Source organism: Aythya fuligula, chromosome 6 (assembly GCF_009819795.1).
Source record: "Aythya fuligula isolate bAytFul2 chromosome 6, bAytFul2.pri, whole genome shotgun sequence".
In the NCBI taxonomy this organism is placed as follows: Eukaryota; Metazoa; Chordata; class Aves; order Anseriformes; family Anatidae; genus Aythya; species Aythya fuligula.
In genome coordinates, this window is record NC_045564.1 from 25,339,171 (window position 1) to 25,356,445 (window position 17,275).

The 17,275-nt window shown below is 54.7% G+C and overlaps 1 protein-coding gene across 11 annotated transcripts in view; it reads left to right on the forward strand.

Moving 5' to 3' along the window:
* CLASP1 (cytoplasmic linker associated protein 1) overlaps positions 1-17,275 on the forward strand; it is a 144,996-nt gene continuing 127,721 nt past the window's right edge. For all 11 annotated transcript variants that reach the window (XM_032190583.1, XM_032190584.1, XM_032190586.1 and 8 more), the window contains exons 1-2: positions 1-86; positions 6,182-6,656. In XM_032190583.1, the coding sequence (XP_032046474.1) occupies positions 6,462-6,656 (195 nt within the window). In that variant the 5' untranslated portion in view covers positions 1-86; positions 6,182-6,461. The remainder of the gene's footprint in view (positions 87-6,181; positions 6,657-17,275) is intronic.

The following is a 17,275-nucleotide window of genomic DNA, read 5'->3' on the forward strand; positions in this document are numbered from 1 at the left end:
CTTCGCGGGGCGGCGGGGCGGGCGCAGCCATGCAGCGCTGCGGGCACTGAGCCCGCCGGGCCCGCCCCGCCTCGCGCCGCCGCCAGGTACCGGGGGGACCGGGGGGGACCGCGCTGAGGGGGCTCTGGGGGTTGGGGGGGCTCCGCGGCCTCGTCGAGGGGGTGTGGGGGGGCTGCGGGCCCGGCCCGGCCCCTGCGCGAGCCCCGCGGCCAGGCCCCGGCCGCCTCCTGTGGGAGCTGCAGCGCGGGGGGGGGGCGGTGGGAGGGGGAGGGGGCCCGGGGCTGGGGCCGCAGCGTGGGGAGGCGGCCGGGCCCTGCGGGCTGTGGCAGCGCCGCTCGCCCTGTGGGAGCTGCCTTTGTGCCGCAGGGCCCGGCTGGGCAGAGCCTGGGTTGTGCTCGGTGAGCGGGATGGGGCATGGAAGCTGCCAGAGGGACGGAGCGGTGCCTAACCGTGTCACCGTGGGCGAGCCGCTGTTGTATTGTCATCCTTTTGCTGTGTTTTCGTGTTGTTTTGTTGCCTTTTTTTAACAAAAACGATGACCACCACAAATAGGATCTCTTTTCTATGCTGATGCCTGCAATGTGCTTGGGAAATGCTTGGGGCTGGACAGACAGCTTCAAAAATGTGTGTTCCAAGGAGAAAAATGCCGTGGGGGCATTCTGGCCTTGCCTCACTCGGTGATAACAGTGAGACGGTGCTAAAAGTGAGGCGGCAGCGTGCTCGGGAGGTGGGAATAAGTTTCTCTCCCTCATGTGACATTCCCTAGAGGGACGTTTGGAGAGGATGCCTACAGAGAATGAGCTGCTCCTCCAGATACTTAATTCCTGCAGATATTTCATCTTTGAAGTCCTGTAGGAATCTTAAATCCGAGCTGCAATTGCAGGGTTATGGGCGCCAGATACTTAAACAACAAATGTCTGACCCAAATGATTTATGCCCTCCTCCCATGTGTTCATCAGCCCTCCCCTCTCCGTGGGGCCGGTCAGTCAGGGCTGTTAGCTGCTGGAGGATGGGAGCTGGCAGCAGGTCCGGCTGCCCCGGGGTGGGTTACGGCACGAGGAGGTCAGTGCTGCCTCAGCAACCTCGGTGATGGGGCCAGGTGTGCTGTATCACTAGAAAAAGCCTGAGTTGGGCTGGGCGTAAGGTGTTGGGACAGGTAAGGGAACGGCAGCTCCCTGCTCATTGTGTGGGCAGTGATGGAGCATGGCGTGCCTGTGGAGACTGAGCTGCCATTTCAGGCACCCAGCTGGCCTCGGATGACTTGGCTCGGGCTCCTGTGTCACACCGAGCCTCTTGTTAACTCCCAGCATGTCCAGGCCAAGGTTTGAGATCTGGCTGCTGTGCCTCGGGGTCGGGCTTGCTGCTGCTAACGCCTCCTCCTCTATTCCTGTGGCTGAAGCTTCCTCTGCATCCTGACAAGGCCAGGGCACCTCCCAGCATAACTGCCCATGCATTAAACATGCTGCCGAGTGTAAAAGGGTTTTGCAGCTGAGTTAATGCACAAAACCAATTTATCTTGTTAATTTGTTCAGGCTGTGACTTGAAGAAGTTGTAAACAAGCAGTCTGAGGGGTTCGGCTCTGCCGTGATAAAGGGCTGCTGTTCGTGGCAGCCTCGTGCAGAGCAGCTGCAGCTCGTCCCCAGGGTTTCATCTTGTTCCATGCTCACATTCTGCATTTCCATCGACCCGCTGGGTGCTGCAGGTTGCTGTGTGTTTCGTTCCAGCCCTTCCAGTGGTTTGGGTATCGTCCATCAGGCCAACCTGCTACCTGGAGCCCCGGTGCGAGCCAGCAGAGTCCTTGTGCAGCCAGGCACTGAGCAGCCCAGCAGCCACACAGGGTCCCTGGCGTTCTGCCCTCAGTGTCTGACTCTGTTGTAAACACGAGAGCTCTCTTTTGCCTCTTTTTGGCAGGACTAGCAGTAAAAATCCCCAAACACATCGGATGAGTGCTGACCCTTGGAGTTACAGAAGGGCAGCAGATGGGTTCTGGGGTGTGAGAGGCCAGAGGTGATTGCCGGGAGTTCTGATCTCAATTGGTGTTTAGCGTTTGGTCTGTCTGGCTCTGTCACTTAAACCTCTGCTCAGCTGGCTCCCCGAGGAGCCAGGCAGCAAAATGAATTGTTAGGCAAGCATCATCATCATCAGCAGCAGTTTATGGGAAAAAAAAGCTTCCAGGGTGGTTCTGGCTTGGGTTGTGCATAAAGCCTTCCCTCCCTGCTCTGTGCCGCTACCCAGCGAGAGGCTCCTGGGGGTAGCGAGCTCCCGGAGGCCTTGTGGGGTACGGCGCTTGTATCGCAAACCCGCTGAGCTCTTTGGAACTGGATTATCCGGATCCCATACCCAGCATGTGGTAATAGGGCTTTTCCTTTCCCCAAGGTGTTGGCTTGCCCTTGGTTCCCACTGCCACTGGGGCCTTTCTTTGCCCTGACTCTGGGAAAGGCAGCGCCCAGCTCCTGCTCGTGCAATGCCTGCTGTTCTCCCACCTTTTTTTTTCTTTCATTTCCACCGAGATGCTTCCCGTCCTCAGGATCAGGGGTGACAGCAGCCGAGGGGCTGGCATTGCTGCAGTACGGGGGCAGGTTGCAGGCTTGTGCTGCGTGCTGGGAAGCTGCTCCTAGTGAGCAGCCGGGCGGTGGGATGTGCGCTCTGATTTTGGTAGCCTTTCACTTCAGGCCTTGGGGCTGAGATGCCCACAGGAGGGGCGTGCCCAGGGCAGCTCCTGACCTTATGGGATTTTCAGCTGCATCTCAGCACTCGGACCCTTCGAAAGGAAGGAGACCTGGAAAGCTCATTCCGGACTTGTCCTTGGCCTCAGACAAAATTAAAACCAGACTAATCTGAGAGACGGGTTGTGTTAGCAAAACAAAGGATGATGAAACTGGTTTTCCCCCTTGCTCTGGAAGAGCGAACGAGCCATTGGGGTGGGCGTTGGGGTCGCCCTGAGGCCTTCAGCCTGCAAGTGCCCTGGGGCTGCTGTGGGTTCATTTCTGCGGGGGTTCTGCAGGTGGGTGCCTCTCTGCAAGAGCAGCTCTGCGTCAGGTGTGCAGGCTTTTTGTGGAGGCATACGGGAATTCCTGCGACCTGAAGCTTATCTCTCATCTTACCAGGCCAGGGGAAGACAACTTTCGTGCCTAGCATCTGTCATGGAAGGATTGCAGGGGGGCTGCGAGGTCTTAGCTTAAGCCCTGGAAATCTTTCAGACGTCTTCATTCTGGAGATCTGCCTCCTCGGTTTTCCTCGCGTGCTGCTGCGGCTCAGTTACCGGCTGAGCCCCTTCACAGACCCCAGCGGGCCAGAAGAAGAGCTGCTGCTCAGCAGGGGCCTTGCAGCCCTGCGGCTGGAGGTGGTTCTGTGCCGGGCGGAGCCTCCCAGGAGCCTCCTTAGTGTGCCTGGTGCAGGGGGGGAAGACCCAGGAAAGCTTCCAGCAGAGTGGTTGTGAAATACCCTGGGCACTGAAGGAAGATCATCTCCCACTTGTGGAGACAGGTGAACAAAAGGGAGCCCCTCTGCCAGCGCTGGGAGGTGTCCCTGCGAGGTAGGACAGCTGCTGGTGTGCTTGCCACCTCTGGAGGCTGAACAACAAAGTGCTGAAGGCTTGGAGGCTGTCACAGCAGATGCTTTCTGCTGCTGTTTGCATATAGGGAAGGGGAGGTGTAACTGCAGAGCTGTTGATGAGCTGAGTACAGACCAGCCCCCAGGAGAGCAGTGCTGCAGTTTTTTTTAAACATTTTCAGGTTTTCTTCCTCTTTGCAAGCACAATAAGATGCAAAGTTTCTTGTGAAGGTAGGCAAAGATGAAGCCTTACTTGGGCGTTACAAATAACGCAGCTTCAGTTTGGGTGAGTGGGGTTTTCCTACACACAGCCAGAAGTTCATTGAGTTGGGTACCCCGGTTAATGCTGCCCCATCTTAGGTAACGAGCGTTTCCTTGTTACTGCCCGAGCTGGCTGGTTCCCCACGCCGAGCCAGTTGCCTTGCAGCGGATTGTACTGGCGTTAGGGTGGTGGTATCGGGGCTGAGCAACTTGGGGCTGTGCAGCCGGTGTCAGCTTTCTCCTTTACACACCCCGTTTTGAGCTCCAAGCCCGCATTACCCTTAAGCCTCTCTGCTGGCTTTGTGCTGGGTAGCTCTTGGTGGAAAATGTCAGTGTTGCTGGCGGGGGCTTTGAGTAAGCACCAAGCTCTCAGGGCTTAACAGGGGGAGAGGGACCTGCGTTTGTGCTCTTCTCCCCCAGAGGTGTTTGAAGGTGGTGCCACGAAGCAGGGGATCTTCTTTAGAGCTCAGTCCTCACGTCCAGGTCACACGCCTCTTCTTCTGTAGTGCAGGGTGATTTTGATCCTGTCTTCCTTAACATGTTTTAAAAAATGAGGAACTCTTGGGGAAATTTGTTTAAATTAGCTTGCAGAAAAGGTTGCTTTGTGCTCTTCGGCAGAGTTCAGGTACTTGTACATGGAAACCACCTAGAAGAAAGGCCTGAAACTCGGGGTGTTCCTTTCTCATGGCGCTGTGGCCCGCTCATACAGCTGTTGGATCTGCTGGGGCTTGCCTGTGTGTGAAGTTAATCAAAAATGGCTATTCTGTGGTAACGAAGTCGCTCACACCCTGCTGCAGCCTGAATTAATTTTCAAGTTTAAGCAAGCTCCCCATTTCCATGCTGAGAGCAGGCAGGGGACTTCTTCCCCGTGCTCACGGAGGGCAGGGCAGGGGCCAGCAGTCCGAGGTGCAGGTAGGAGGCTCCTCGGGAGGCTCGCTGAGCCCTGCCGTGGGGAGCTGGAGCCCTGCAGATCTGGGGGAGCTGGGTGTGCTCTGCAGGCAGCCCTGGGTCGGGGCAGTGCTTGCAGGGAGCTGGCGGCGCTGCCTTCCAGCCCTGCCTGCCTGCAGCTGCCGCTCCCTTGCCGCTCAGGAAGGTCAGGTTCTGCTGGGATTTCAGTCTCGGGGCACGAAGCAGCCTCCTGGCTGGTGGCAGGGCTCGCCGGGCGGCTCCCTGGCTGCACACAGCCACTTTGCATCGGCCCTGCAGGACCTGGGGGCTGCTCCCGCGGGGGCTCGGGCCAGCTCCGAGCTGTGCTGGGGCTGGCACCTCTCCGGTGCGGCCCCAGAGGCTGGGGGTGAGCTGCTCCGGCACTGCCAGCCTGGGGATCTCGCGTGTCTCAGCCACTTTTTTCATCAAGGGCTTTGTTTGCTCAAGCAGGAGGCGTTCAGATTCGCTGCCCCAGTGCTTCCAGTCGGTGAACGCGTGGCTCCGGCTCCCCTCCAGTTGTTTACTGGGCCAGCTGTGTGCTCCGCAGCCCCTGCCCGTGCACGGGGCTTGACCCGCTTTCCTTGTGCACACAAAGAAAGTAGGGCAGCTTCTGGCTCTGGGTATTATTAGCCGGGAAACAAAAAGACGTGCTGCGTCGTTATCTCCCCCCTCCTGCAGGAGCTGACCTGCGCAGAGGAAGTGCTTTGGGAAGCAGCGTGGTGCTGCTGGGAGGGCTGTGTGGCTGCAGAAAGGGAGGGACCCTGACCCTCCACCCAAAAAAAGAAGCATCAGCTGGGTGCCTGATGCAGTCCCAGGACAGGAGAGGCTTCCGAGGTTGGGGAGCATAACCGAACTGCAGACACCCAGCCACTCTTGTTTTAACAAAAGCAAAAACACTTCAGGCCCTGCTTTGGGCTACAACAGGGCAGGGTTCAGCCTGGGAGCACCCTGAGCCCCTCGTTGTGCATCCCCCGAGCCCAGCGTTGGCTGTGTACCGTGCAGGCCAGCGAGGGCATGGATGGCTGAAGGCCAGCAGTCAAAGCAGGACCCAGACGGCTCCCCGCTTTCACTCCTTAAGGCTCCTGTGTCTTCCCAGTGACCTGCCTGAGGGTTTTGTCCTCACCTCCGTGGGCGGGCGCTGATGGTGGTAGCTGCACGAATATTGATTACTAATCAGCTCTTAGTTAAGCCCCAGATTTGCTGCCTGTCGCTAAAGCTCCTTCTAGGGAACTGCTGGGTGGGTAACTGCTGGTGTGAAGCACAACCAGAGGTTTTTGTCCTGACCTACCTCGTCTGATGCCCTAAAATAGAGCAGTGCTGCTCGTATCCAGCTTATCGCAGCCTCGCAGCTGTATACGAGTAACCTATTTTGTGACACGCTTTGTCTTTTTTTTTTTCCTCCGTTCTTAATTTAACCTGTAATACTTTTTATTTCTTTCAGAATGGACTGCTGAATTGGGAATTATTGCAGACCCAACAGTACAGCACTGCTCGTTGCTTCATCTATTGCTAGTTATTTAAATTGGACTTTTAATATCCTGCCAGCTGCTGTTCACACACACATGGTGCATTGTTGCCATTCTCAGAATTGCATCTTTGAAACCCAGACCCTCCGTAACCTTCATCGAACAAAGAGGCGACCTCCTGCGTCCGTTCGAAGAGGGATTTGTCGGACTGCCTGCCCTCTAGCTTTCTTGCTGGTGCTGTGTTCCTAAGACACCATGGAGCCCAGTATGGAGTACTGCTTAGCGCAGGTGCTGCAGAAGGATGTCGGGAAGAGGCTTCAGGTTGGCCAGGAGCTGATAGATTACTTCTCAGATAAACAGAAGTCAGCTGATCTCGAACACGATCAGACTATGCTGGATAAAATGGTTGATGGACTGGCCACCTCCTGGGTCAATTCCAGCAATTACAAGGTAAGGCTCGTCGGATGGGATTTAATTACAGTCAGAAGTTTCATGGGCAAGTGATGCTTGATCTAAGTGGAAGCTGTACAGCATGTTTCTGATACGCTGCTCTGTGAGCTGGTAATTACGCTGAGTCAACCGGCCGTGTCCCACTTCTTGGTAGTTAATAACTGGTGTGATAGCAAGGATGCATAACAGTAACACTTCAGCCAATTGGCTTTATTCTTGGTGTTCGCAATTTGTGCTGTCCCGATTTCTTTGTCTACCTTGTTTCACCTGTGGGACTCTTTGATCATCCCACTGCTTGGCAGTGTTGATGATTTCCTGCCCTATAAGAAACGGTATGTAAAGCTGAAAAAAGCGTGCATATCCAGCCACTACTTTTTCATGTTGTTATTAATTCTTTCTAGATGTTTTTTCTACTGTCCAGGGATAATTTAAGTACAATTGATCTATTGCAGCTTGCTGAGGAAAGGTAATGAGCAAATCTGTGTTGTGTTGAACGTAACCATCTCGCATCCACAGGCATGAGCTATGGGATGTGGAACCCCGCGGCCCTGTTATCCCTGTCACGTTGCTTCGTTCCCCACAGCCCTTAGTAAGGAAGTCCTGCTGCTGCCATGGGGCTTCCTCACTGGAAGGGGTTTACAGCTGTGGTTTGGGAAAGTCCTGTCCCGGTCCTTTCCCAAAGCTAGTGGGCTACTTACCCCTGGTACAGGGAGGGCCGGGAGGTTTTGGTACTTCATGGTAGGTCCAGGAAAATTTGAGAGTAAAGCCTCCTACAGGCGTGGTGGTGAAGCTTGTTCCTGGGAGCTGTGCTGGAGTGCTCTCACGCAGAAGTGAAGGAGAGGCTGACTGTGCAGGTTGTGTGTCTGTTGGAGCAGAACACCCTCAGATTAATTGCAACTGTTTTAAATGGAAATGTTGATGGTAAGGATGCTGTATCTTGGTCAATGTGTTCTGCACGGCTGCATTTTTGCTTTTCATAATAGTCAACAAGCAACTGCAGTGGAAGCTGCTTGGCATGCAGGAAACAAAAAACCCAAAGCTGTTGGAGGGCAACCTGATCAGCTCATGGATGAGTGAAACAGCCCTAAAAGTGGGAGGCCCGGCATCAGTGCCCTAAAGCAGCCCTCTGGGGTGTCAAACTACGCTTCCTTGGTCAAGGTTTAAGCCATTATGTTGGCAGTCTGCTTCTCTGCTTGCCTCTCTCCCTTCATCTGAGCAAGTATCGGCTTAAAACAAAGGTGGAGATCACCTGTGTGATCGGGAATTTCCTAGCAGGTGTGCTCGCAGAGGGAGGCTGGTTTGGGGTTCCAGACCCCGCAGCTGGGAGAACATCCAGGTGATTTATGGCTGCTGCCCAGCAAGGGCTGTGCTAGGGGGGTTGCACGTTATCGGTGGGAAAACATCAGTGAAATAAAGAGAAAGGGCATCTCAAGAGACATCAGTTTGCACTGAGAGGAGCCTCGTTTGCTGCTGCTCTGCTTCTACAGATAGGGCTTCAAGTTGCTCAGGTAATTGATTTGAGCTGTGTGAGGCATGGTCTTTATTGGCGTTTTTAGGCTTTTTTTTATACACTGCTCTTATACGCCCAGGACTGGGGTCCACTACTTGAAGAAAGTTTCTCCTCGGCACTTTCTCATATCGAAAAATGGTAGGAGAGGCTCGTTTGGAGTGAAAACGGGCAGCGGTCCCAGTAAAGACCTAACTGGGTGAAATGCATTGCTTTTGGGGCATCTGGGGCACTCACTGCACAAGGTGTGCTGGCCAAGGGGAAGGTCTCACCTCACCCTTGCATGGGACAATCCCTTTGCCCCAGGGCTGTGTCCCGGTGCTGATTTTTGCTTTTCTGTGCAGGACTGCTGATTCGATTCTTTTCGCTCCTAATGGGTTTTGTTACTTACAGAGGGATCACGCTCTTAAAAATGAAATATATAGTGAAGAGTTGCAGGGAAATGTTATTTCCCCTGACAGAGCTCGTAATTGTGCTAAGGAAGGCAGCCTTCCACTCTTATCTCTGTCTGCATATCAGGCATTGCAAGAGCATGCTTGGCTGAGCTGAAGAGAAGTAGAACTTAGATAAATTAGCTGGCTTTCTCAAACTCTGTATTGAATATTTTTTGGGTTTCTCTAATTGAGGGGTAGAACAGATGGCGCAGGCTTCGTTTAAAGTGGAATCCATTCGAGTGACTTCAGCTGATGAGTGGTTGTTCGCTGTAAGCACCCGTTTGTTCTCTGTACCGTGTTTGTTTGGGTTGGGATTCGGTGGAAGAAGCCCTCATTTAAGAAGCAGATGTGCATGGGTTTGGGTTGGTGCATTAATCTGGTGGGTGTGCGTGTTGTTGAATATTTAGTGCGTGCAGAGAGAGACTGCGCCGTCTTGGGAAGAAGAAAAGAGTAAAGGGTTTCCAGACGGCTGTTAGCTGCTGAATTTGGGGGCCAGGGTGATGAGAAGATGAATGATGTGTGCCTTTTCCTCCTGTGTGCTTGTGCTGCAAAAGCGAACTTAGCAAAAACGGCTTCTGATTGCTTTGGGGTGGGGAGAAGTGCTGCCTTAGGAAGGGCTAAAGGTTCGCTGGGCTCAGACTGTGCGTGCAGGATGTGCCCCATCCTGGACTCCAGTGCTGTGGGGCTCCTACTAGCTGGGTTTTCCTGCCGTAAGCTTAGGAAGGAGCAGGGCTTTGGCTCCAGGATGTCCAGCTTCCTGCAGGCATTGAAGCTGTGACTTCCCAGCAGCTCCAGCTGACGGCCCCTTTGCCCTCTGGGTCGGGTCAGTCTGCAGCAGCCATGCCTGCCCTTCCAGCCTCTGCGTGGCAGCTCCATGGGATCGTGCTGCAGCTCCTACCTGTCTGGTGGCAGCAGTGCGGGCAGGGCGGTGGTTGAGCTGGGAGAGATCAAACTCGACGGCAGCTTCTGTCCTTGGTGCTCAGGACAGGAAGAAATCAACTGCTGTGGCAATCAGCACCGAGGTTTCCCTGCGAATGTGTCTTGCCCCTTCCCGGGTAGCAGTGCCATGTCCAGCAGAGCCCCTGTGCTGGACTAAACAGGACAGAGGTTTGTTTCCCTGGGTCTGGCTGGGGGTCTGTCCAGCTCGGTGTCCGTGGTCAGAGGTGAGCAGAAAGCCTGCGTACACAGGGAGTGTCCCCTTGGCATGCCCCTCTGCCTTGTGGACTGGAGCCCCTGCTGCTGCTTTCTGCCCAAACCTGACTTCCCGTGGGGTTTTAGTGCTGGGATGGGCCCTGGGCAAGAGCGGTGGCCATGGCGTGTGCGGGCTGCGTGGCGGCCAGTGCTCTGCTCCGTGTGGGACAGAGCCAGCCAGCCCCAGGGCTCGCCGCCCTCCTGCTTGCTAAATTGAGAGGACAAAGCTATTCCCCTAATGCTGGGGTAGCGTTTCAGCTGCAGCACCAGCATGCTCCCAACCAGACTGTTCAGAGCCCTGGCACGGCTCCCCGGCCCTTGGGAAACCTGCGCTGGCTGCAGCTGGTGCCCCTGAGGAAGGGGCAGGTCACGGGGGTTAGCCCCCGGTGATGGGGGCACGCTGCTGTGCCGGGCCTTTGGGGGCCCTGCTGGGGAATGTGCCGTGTGGTGCTGCTTGCCCGCGTCCAGGGAAGGAATTTGGGCTGCGACAGGTGCAGGGAAGGGCGAGCGTGGTGCTCAGGGGCTGGGGAGCCCGGCCCGCCAGGGGAGCCGGGGAGCTTGGCTTGCTCAGCTTGCGGGACGAAGGCTGAGAGGCAGCGTGACTGCTGGCTATAAATACATCAGAGGGGCACGGCGGGGAGGGGCAGCGACTGCTGAAGCTAAAGGGCAAGGTTAGCACAGGAGCAGGGGGGTAGAGACTGGCCACGAGTAAATTTAGGCTGCCCGGGAGATGAAAGCTTCATGCAGCAAGAGCACTGACAGACGAGAAGGCTTGAAGAGGAATAGAGATGAGCCAGACATCCATTTGGTTTTAGGACTGATCTTACAATCATTTTGAGTAGTTTATTGTTATTCCATGTTATATTCTCTATAGAATAACAGGATTATCCGTGGGTATAGCGGCAGTCCATTTCAGCCCTTTGTCTCTCTGGAGTGCCTGAAACTGCCATAACGCTTTGAGGAAACGTGAATGTATGAAAATGCGTGCTGGCTCTGGTCCTTACAAAGTCCACGGGGATTTGCAGAGCCTGTCCGTGCTGCGCCTGAGGCCACGTGCCTGTTGGAGCAATGCATTTACCTCTGGAGAAGAGTTAGTGCCCGTGATCCAGCTCCCCTTGGGTTTTGCAGGGAGCGGGCTGAGTGTCGGGGAATCCTCCTGCCCCTGGCACAGGGGTTCCTGGCTGAGGATCATTACCTGGAAGCCGTTCTTGTCTCACCCTTGAAGCCTGAAAAATCACCTCCTAGGAATCCCCCTGGCAGTGGGATCTGGTTGCCTCTATTTTAAATTGTTTTGTAAGCAGGGTTGTTTTTGTCGAGCCTCATTTCCTTTGGCTCTCGCTGTGCAGAGTCGTTGGTATCTGACGCTGCGCTTTTCCTCGTGTCTGATGGAATTGGTTAAAGTTATGGGGAGAGGGAGAGCATCTGAATAATATATGCAGAATACAACTACATAAGCATCTTTTCCTTAAAAATCAGACTGCAAAATCCCTGATGTGCAGGAAGTACACGTGTTTCTCTAATCCTGGCTCAGTTTTTGAACTTCTCCGTCCTTAGCTGTGCTCGCTCTTGGGGCAGCCCGGTAGACGAGGCGGTCTGGTGCAGGGCAACTTCCACAGTGGTGGCTGGCCCCGGCAGCCTTCCTGTGGCCTTTTGAGACTGAGCAGTAAGATCCCCTGCGTGTTGGAGGATGGTTCATGAGAATAGAGGATAATTTGGTTCGTAAGGGCCCTCAGGGGCCACCTAGCTCCATCCACCCCATTGGTGTCACGGTCTGGCCCCTCAACCCAGGAGGGAGCGGGTGGGTCACGGTGGAGACGAGCAGTCTCTGATTCTCTCCAAGTGAATGCTGCCTCCCACGAGCTGTTCATTACTTTCCTCCTAGATCACATCTCATTTTTAACTAGACAAGACCTGCTATGTTCCTCATCTGGTGCTGCGCTCGTGCCAAAGATGAAGCTTTAAAACAAAGCAGCATTTGACTATTCAAGAACCAGAGCAAAGAGTCGCGGTCATCAGAGCGTGGAAAGCAAGACAGCTTCTCGCCAGTGGTGGGGCTGGGAGATGAGCTGCAGGAGAATTGGTGGGAGTAGGCCCAGAGCTTTAACTGGACATGAGCGAGCTCTGCTGGGCTTGGCCTCGTGTTGCACGGCTCCCTCTGACTGATAGCAGGTGGTACAGTCACCTTGGGTCTAAAAGGGAAGAGTTGCAGTGAGCGCATCACAGTTCATGCAGTGGCACTGACAAACGCCTGCGTTCAGCAGGGCTTTGTGTCCTCAGTGTAGGTGAGAAGGAGCAGGGAGCACCCACAGCCTTGCACCCTGCGGGACGAGGGGTGCCGCTGGTGTGCTGCTGTTGTGTGTGTGTGCTTGAGCTGCTCGGCCCCCAGGAGGCATTTCTCCTGCAGTAATTGGTGCTGTGTGGGAAGCTGGGAGTGCACGGGGCTTTCAGAAGGTACCAAAAGATAGAAATGTTTGATCTGCTGCCTGGCTAAAGCCTCTCACCCAGGCCTGAGGAGCTGCCCTGCCTGGAAGTCTGCCGTCCACCTTAGCTGTTTTCCTTCAGAAAGCTGTCACCATGTAGGATGGCCAGGCTCTTTGGGAAAGCCTTGCTGAACTCTGGAGGCCTCCTTGGGGTCCTTCGGCTTGGAGAAGTCCTGTTTCTCCTGCGGCGTGCTTCTGTCCCATGCTTCTCTGTGCCATTGCCTTCCTTTGTAATTGTGTGTAAATAGTTGTGCAGTGACTTCTGTTCTTCTTGAGGAAAATAATAGAAAAACCTTTCTTGTCATTTCTACAGTTAGAAATGGAAACTTCTCAGTAGTGCCTTGCTCACTGGTAGGCAGAAGTGCCAAGGATTTAAGAAACATCAGAAGGCAGAGGTACTGCTCTCCTTCCAGAGCCTTCAGTCCCTACCACGAGTTTCTTGGGACAGGACTGGGGCAGCTGACGGCCTGCAGAGCTCTGTGGTGCGTTCCCAGGGTGCTGGGGAGGTGGTTGGTGTTCAGCGGGGCGGGAGGTGAGCCAAGAAAAACCTCGGGGAGGGCAGGGAGGCGACTCGAGCCTGCTCCTTCTGCTGACTTCAAAGCTGCCAGCAGACGTCTGCACTGGCGTCTTTGGGCTGGGAGGAGGGAAAAGAAAGGTGGTGCTGGGGTGGCTTCTGGGGCATCAGATGGGCGCTTGTGGCAAGGGAGAGCAGCAGCTCGGGAAAGGGAAGGGATGGCAGGAAACAGCTCTACAGCCAGGCTTGGCCGAGCAGCAGCAAAAATGCTCTAAAAGCTGCCTGCTTGAATCAGGAAAGGTGTGGTGGGGCTGGGACAATGGGAAGTCTGCTGCCCTTAGCAGCTCCTGCTGCCATTAAAGTCAGACAACACTCAGACGGACCCCACCTGCTCTTAACACATGCCCAAATGCAGGCTCCTTGGAGGTGGGGCATGATTTGGGGTGAATAACAATAGCACAGCTAGCTTCTGAAAGACCCCTCCCATTTTTCTTAGGTTTAACTCTTGACGCGCTTGCAGTAAGTACTGGGGGTAACTAATCCTATTTACCCCTTTGTTACACAAGTCAGCGTGATTGAAATTTGTGGTTTTCCCATTCTCCTTATTGGAAGCCCAAGAATCTGTATTTCCTTGTGATACTTTTTGTGGTTTTGAAGTGAAAACAACATTGCTTTTCTTAACGCAGCTTTTTTATGGGCAATTAAATGCAGCTTTGGCTCAGCACTTCCATGCCAATTAGCGGGCGCTGTGTGAATGTGGCATCTCGGTGTGTTCTGTGTGAAGAGCGTTATGAAATGGAAGGTGGGGAAAAATCCTATCCATTATGTCTGTTCTGTGGTGGTTGTGGTGTTTTTTGGGCTGCCACAGAATTGCCACGAGGACAACGGGAGCCCTTTGCATGTTTGTGGCCCAGTGGAGTGCACCAGCATCCACCTGTGATCCAGCCCTGTGGAACTCAGATTATCACCTGGGGAGCTATACGAGAAGTGAGGCTGTTGCCTGTAGGCTCACGTTTGTGCTGTAATAACCCCCATCCTCACCAGCAAGGCGTACAGGTAGCACGCTGCAGAAACAAGAAAACCACTGCACGTAATTTGAGGGGGAAGGTGGGAGGGATCCTGTCTTCTGCAGGTGAGCAAACCGCTCACGTCTGCGTTTGGTGCGCTGCGTGCGGTGCTTGTATGGGTAAAGAGAAATAAAGCAGTGCTCAGCATTCGGAGCTCGCATCTTCTGCCTTTATTTGATTCAAAGATCTTAAATCAGGTTAAGATGGGATCTTGCTCTGTAACAGGTACAAGGGCTCAGGGTGAGGTGTGTGGAGGAGCTCCCAGCACAACCGGGTTGCCTGTGGCGTGGTTCGGGTTCCTGTAAGGCCTGGAGGTGTGCTCTGCTCCTCTGAACGGGGGCTGAGCGCGGGGAGGGAGATGGGAACGGACCCAGGTAAGGCTGAGGGGGGCCCTTAGCCACAGGATTGTTCCCTTCCTCGCTGGCAGGCTCAGTGTGTTTGTGGCTGGCACACTTCAGCTGCGTGTGGGGATTGTTTTCAGCTTTGTGGCTGCGTCCTGAGCCTCTGCTGTTCAGTGCTCAATTTAGGAACACTTGCGTACCTGCGAGATGGCTCCTCTCTCTTTTATCTGGCATCAAAAGATGAAAAGGCAACTTGAAAAGCAGCGTGCGTTGTTCATTTGACTTGCACAGCTCATCTTCCTCCCAGTGCAGCGAGCTCCAGCTCTTCACTGAGAGCAAGTCGGTGTCTGGGCACAGGAGTCTGCTGGGGGAGAGGCAAGGAGCAAAGTGTGCGGGTCGCAGAGGGGCTGCAGGGCTCCCTCTGGTTGCTGCTCCTTTATTAGGGATGGATGGTAAGCGATCGGTCTGCACCAGGGCTGATGAAGCCTCACGTGTTGGTCCTCAGGTGGTTTTCCAGGCCTGCTGGGTCTCGGACTGTGGCGATGGGCCGTGGCTGCTGGAGTGCTCCCACGCGGCACAGCCCGTGTCCAAATCAAACACTTGTGCTGGAGCCTTTTGGGGGCTCCTTCAGTGCAGGTGGTGCTGCAGGGTGTCTTTAAACCAAGACAAAACAAGAAAAAACACCCCTTTCTCCTAACAAGTCCTGCCTGTTAGGAGGAACCCCTGCTTCTCCACAGTCTTGCAAGACCTGATGTAGAAATCCCTCATGCACGTTCTTTTCCCCCACCTATCCTGGAAATGGTTGGGTTGGAACTGCACGGAGCTGCTGACTGGCATCCGTAATGCTATGCACATCCTGAAAGTCTTTGATGCGAGATCAAAAGAAAGAAACTAAAATGGTTTTGCAAGGATGAGATTAATATATATATTTTTTAATTCTGCTTTTCATCCAGAAGGATCTGGAAGTACTTCTCAAACCAGCAAAATGGCTAAACCCATCGCTTTAGCATGCTCACCCGTCACTTCAGCGTGCTCTGTAGTCACCAGGCAGTGGTGCAGAAGGGGGTGTGCAGTCTGTGTGGCAAGGCGATCCGACAGAAAACAACCTGGAGGCAGGCCAGTGGATTTCCTATCTCTTGCTGGCCCTGCCCTGCTCTCAGGGAGCTCTCACGTACCAGGTGATTTTGGAACCTCCTCGGCCCGCTGGATGTGGCCGCTGTGCGGTGCCATCACGGCTGCTTGGAGGGAGAGGCACAGCACCAGTGTGAGGAGAACATCTGCCCCCAGAGATGCTGTGCCGGGAGGAAATCCTTGGCTATTTCTCACCCTCTTCTCCTCTTGCCTGCTGTGTGCCCCTCTGCAGATGGCGATTACAAGCCAGAGCCCGTCCGTCTGGGCTGCTGGACCATGAGGAGCCGGGTGGGAAGTGCCTTTCTCCTGCTGCAAAGGCTTGCTGGGCAAGCAGGAGCCCCGCAGGGGTTAGCTCCGGGGAAAAAGGTGTTTTCTCTCCTGCTTGCATGTATGTGCAGGTGCTGGAGCTAAAGCCGCATGCAGGTGCCTCTCATTCCCAGTTAATGATGCTTTGTGCCCCCAGGGCTCCAGGAGGATGCTTAAAGAAGGGAGAAGCGAGCTGGCGGGACCCGGTTGCTGGGGCTGCTCTGTTTGCCCAGCTCCTGAAGCAACCAGGGTGGATTCGCTCAGGAGCCACGGGAGGGGCAGGGGCTGAGCTGGGGCTGAGCTGGCAGCCCCAGCAGCAGGTGGCTGTGCCTGCAGGAGGGCAGTTCGTGGCCCTAATCAACTAAAGCGCAGGGTCTGAAGTGAGCTTTATGTTGAGTTGTGTGGCCTGAATGTGCCAACGTTAATTCCTTCTTTCATGCAGTGCCTGGCATGTGTGGGCTGTAAATTAGACGTACGGGTGATCGGAAAGCTTGTCTGAATCACCAGAAGTTTCAGAGCTGTTGTGTGCTGGTAAATGGCAGAAAAGTAAATGTCCCAAGCATGAGGAGTTTCGCTGGGTCTCGGGGCAGCTCAGCCTGAGGGAGTCCAAATCCTGCTCACCTCTTGCAGCGGGAAAGAAGGGCTTCTCTGACAGAGCCTCCCTTGTCCGGTCTTCCAGGAGATCTCCTGGTGTGCATGCTTCCAGCTTCCCAGAGTTGGGCCCAAAATGGTTGTGTAAAGCAAGTCCTGCTCGTGCTCCTGTTGTGGTTAGGGTCACTGGTGTAGGGTAAGGGTCCTGCGGGGAAGGAAAGGGTGGGTTTGGGTGTCAGGTGTGGCAGAAGGGCTCTGCCTCTTACCTTGCCTGTCCCCGCTCTGTGGCTGCCCATCGCTCTTCAGCTAAGCCAGTGCTGCACAGTCTGGCTAACTGGGGTGTCAGCCTTGCCCGGGGGTAACTTTGATTTGCCAGTGTCATTTCTATCTGCAGTGGGTCGTTAATAAGAGTCCATTGCCCGTTCGCCTTCTGTTGTTTGTGCAGGATGTTCACCAGCTGGTAAATGAACTTTTTGCTGCTGTTAATTGCATTTCTAGTGGCAAGGAAGAAACCTGGAGGCTCTGCGGGCGTTGTAATGTGGGGTCCTTGGGAAATGTCTCATCCAGTTCCTTGTTCAGAGGTGACAACCCCGTGTGCCTCGAGGTCTCATTCAGCTCCTGGGGACAAGGTGTGGGTGCAGCAGCTGCCCTCAGGTCAGTGTTGTGTGGGTGTGAGGGCCACGTCCAGCTCCAGCCCTGAGCTTTGGCTGGTGAAAAGTCAAAAATGTGTCAAAAGAGTGCGGGGTCTGCGTTCTCTTGCAGTTCTTTCCTACAGAGAAAGAGTTAAAGAAGAATCTGTGCTCTGCTTCCCTTTTCTCATGTTTGTGGCACCTTTGATGTATGAATGGGAAAGACAAGGCACAGAATGTGCACGTGTGCTCTCAAAATATTTTCGAAGGAGGGAGGAGAAATCTCTTTAAATGGCGATGTGAGCCTACAGAGGAGCTCTGTGTGGACATTTTTCCTGCACGTATGGATCTCTGGCCCCTCTGTGTGCCTGGGCTGCTGGCACGGCCCCAGCGCTGCAGGCAGGCCCCTGGGGGGTGGCCAGATCAGG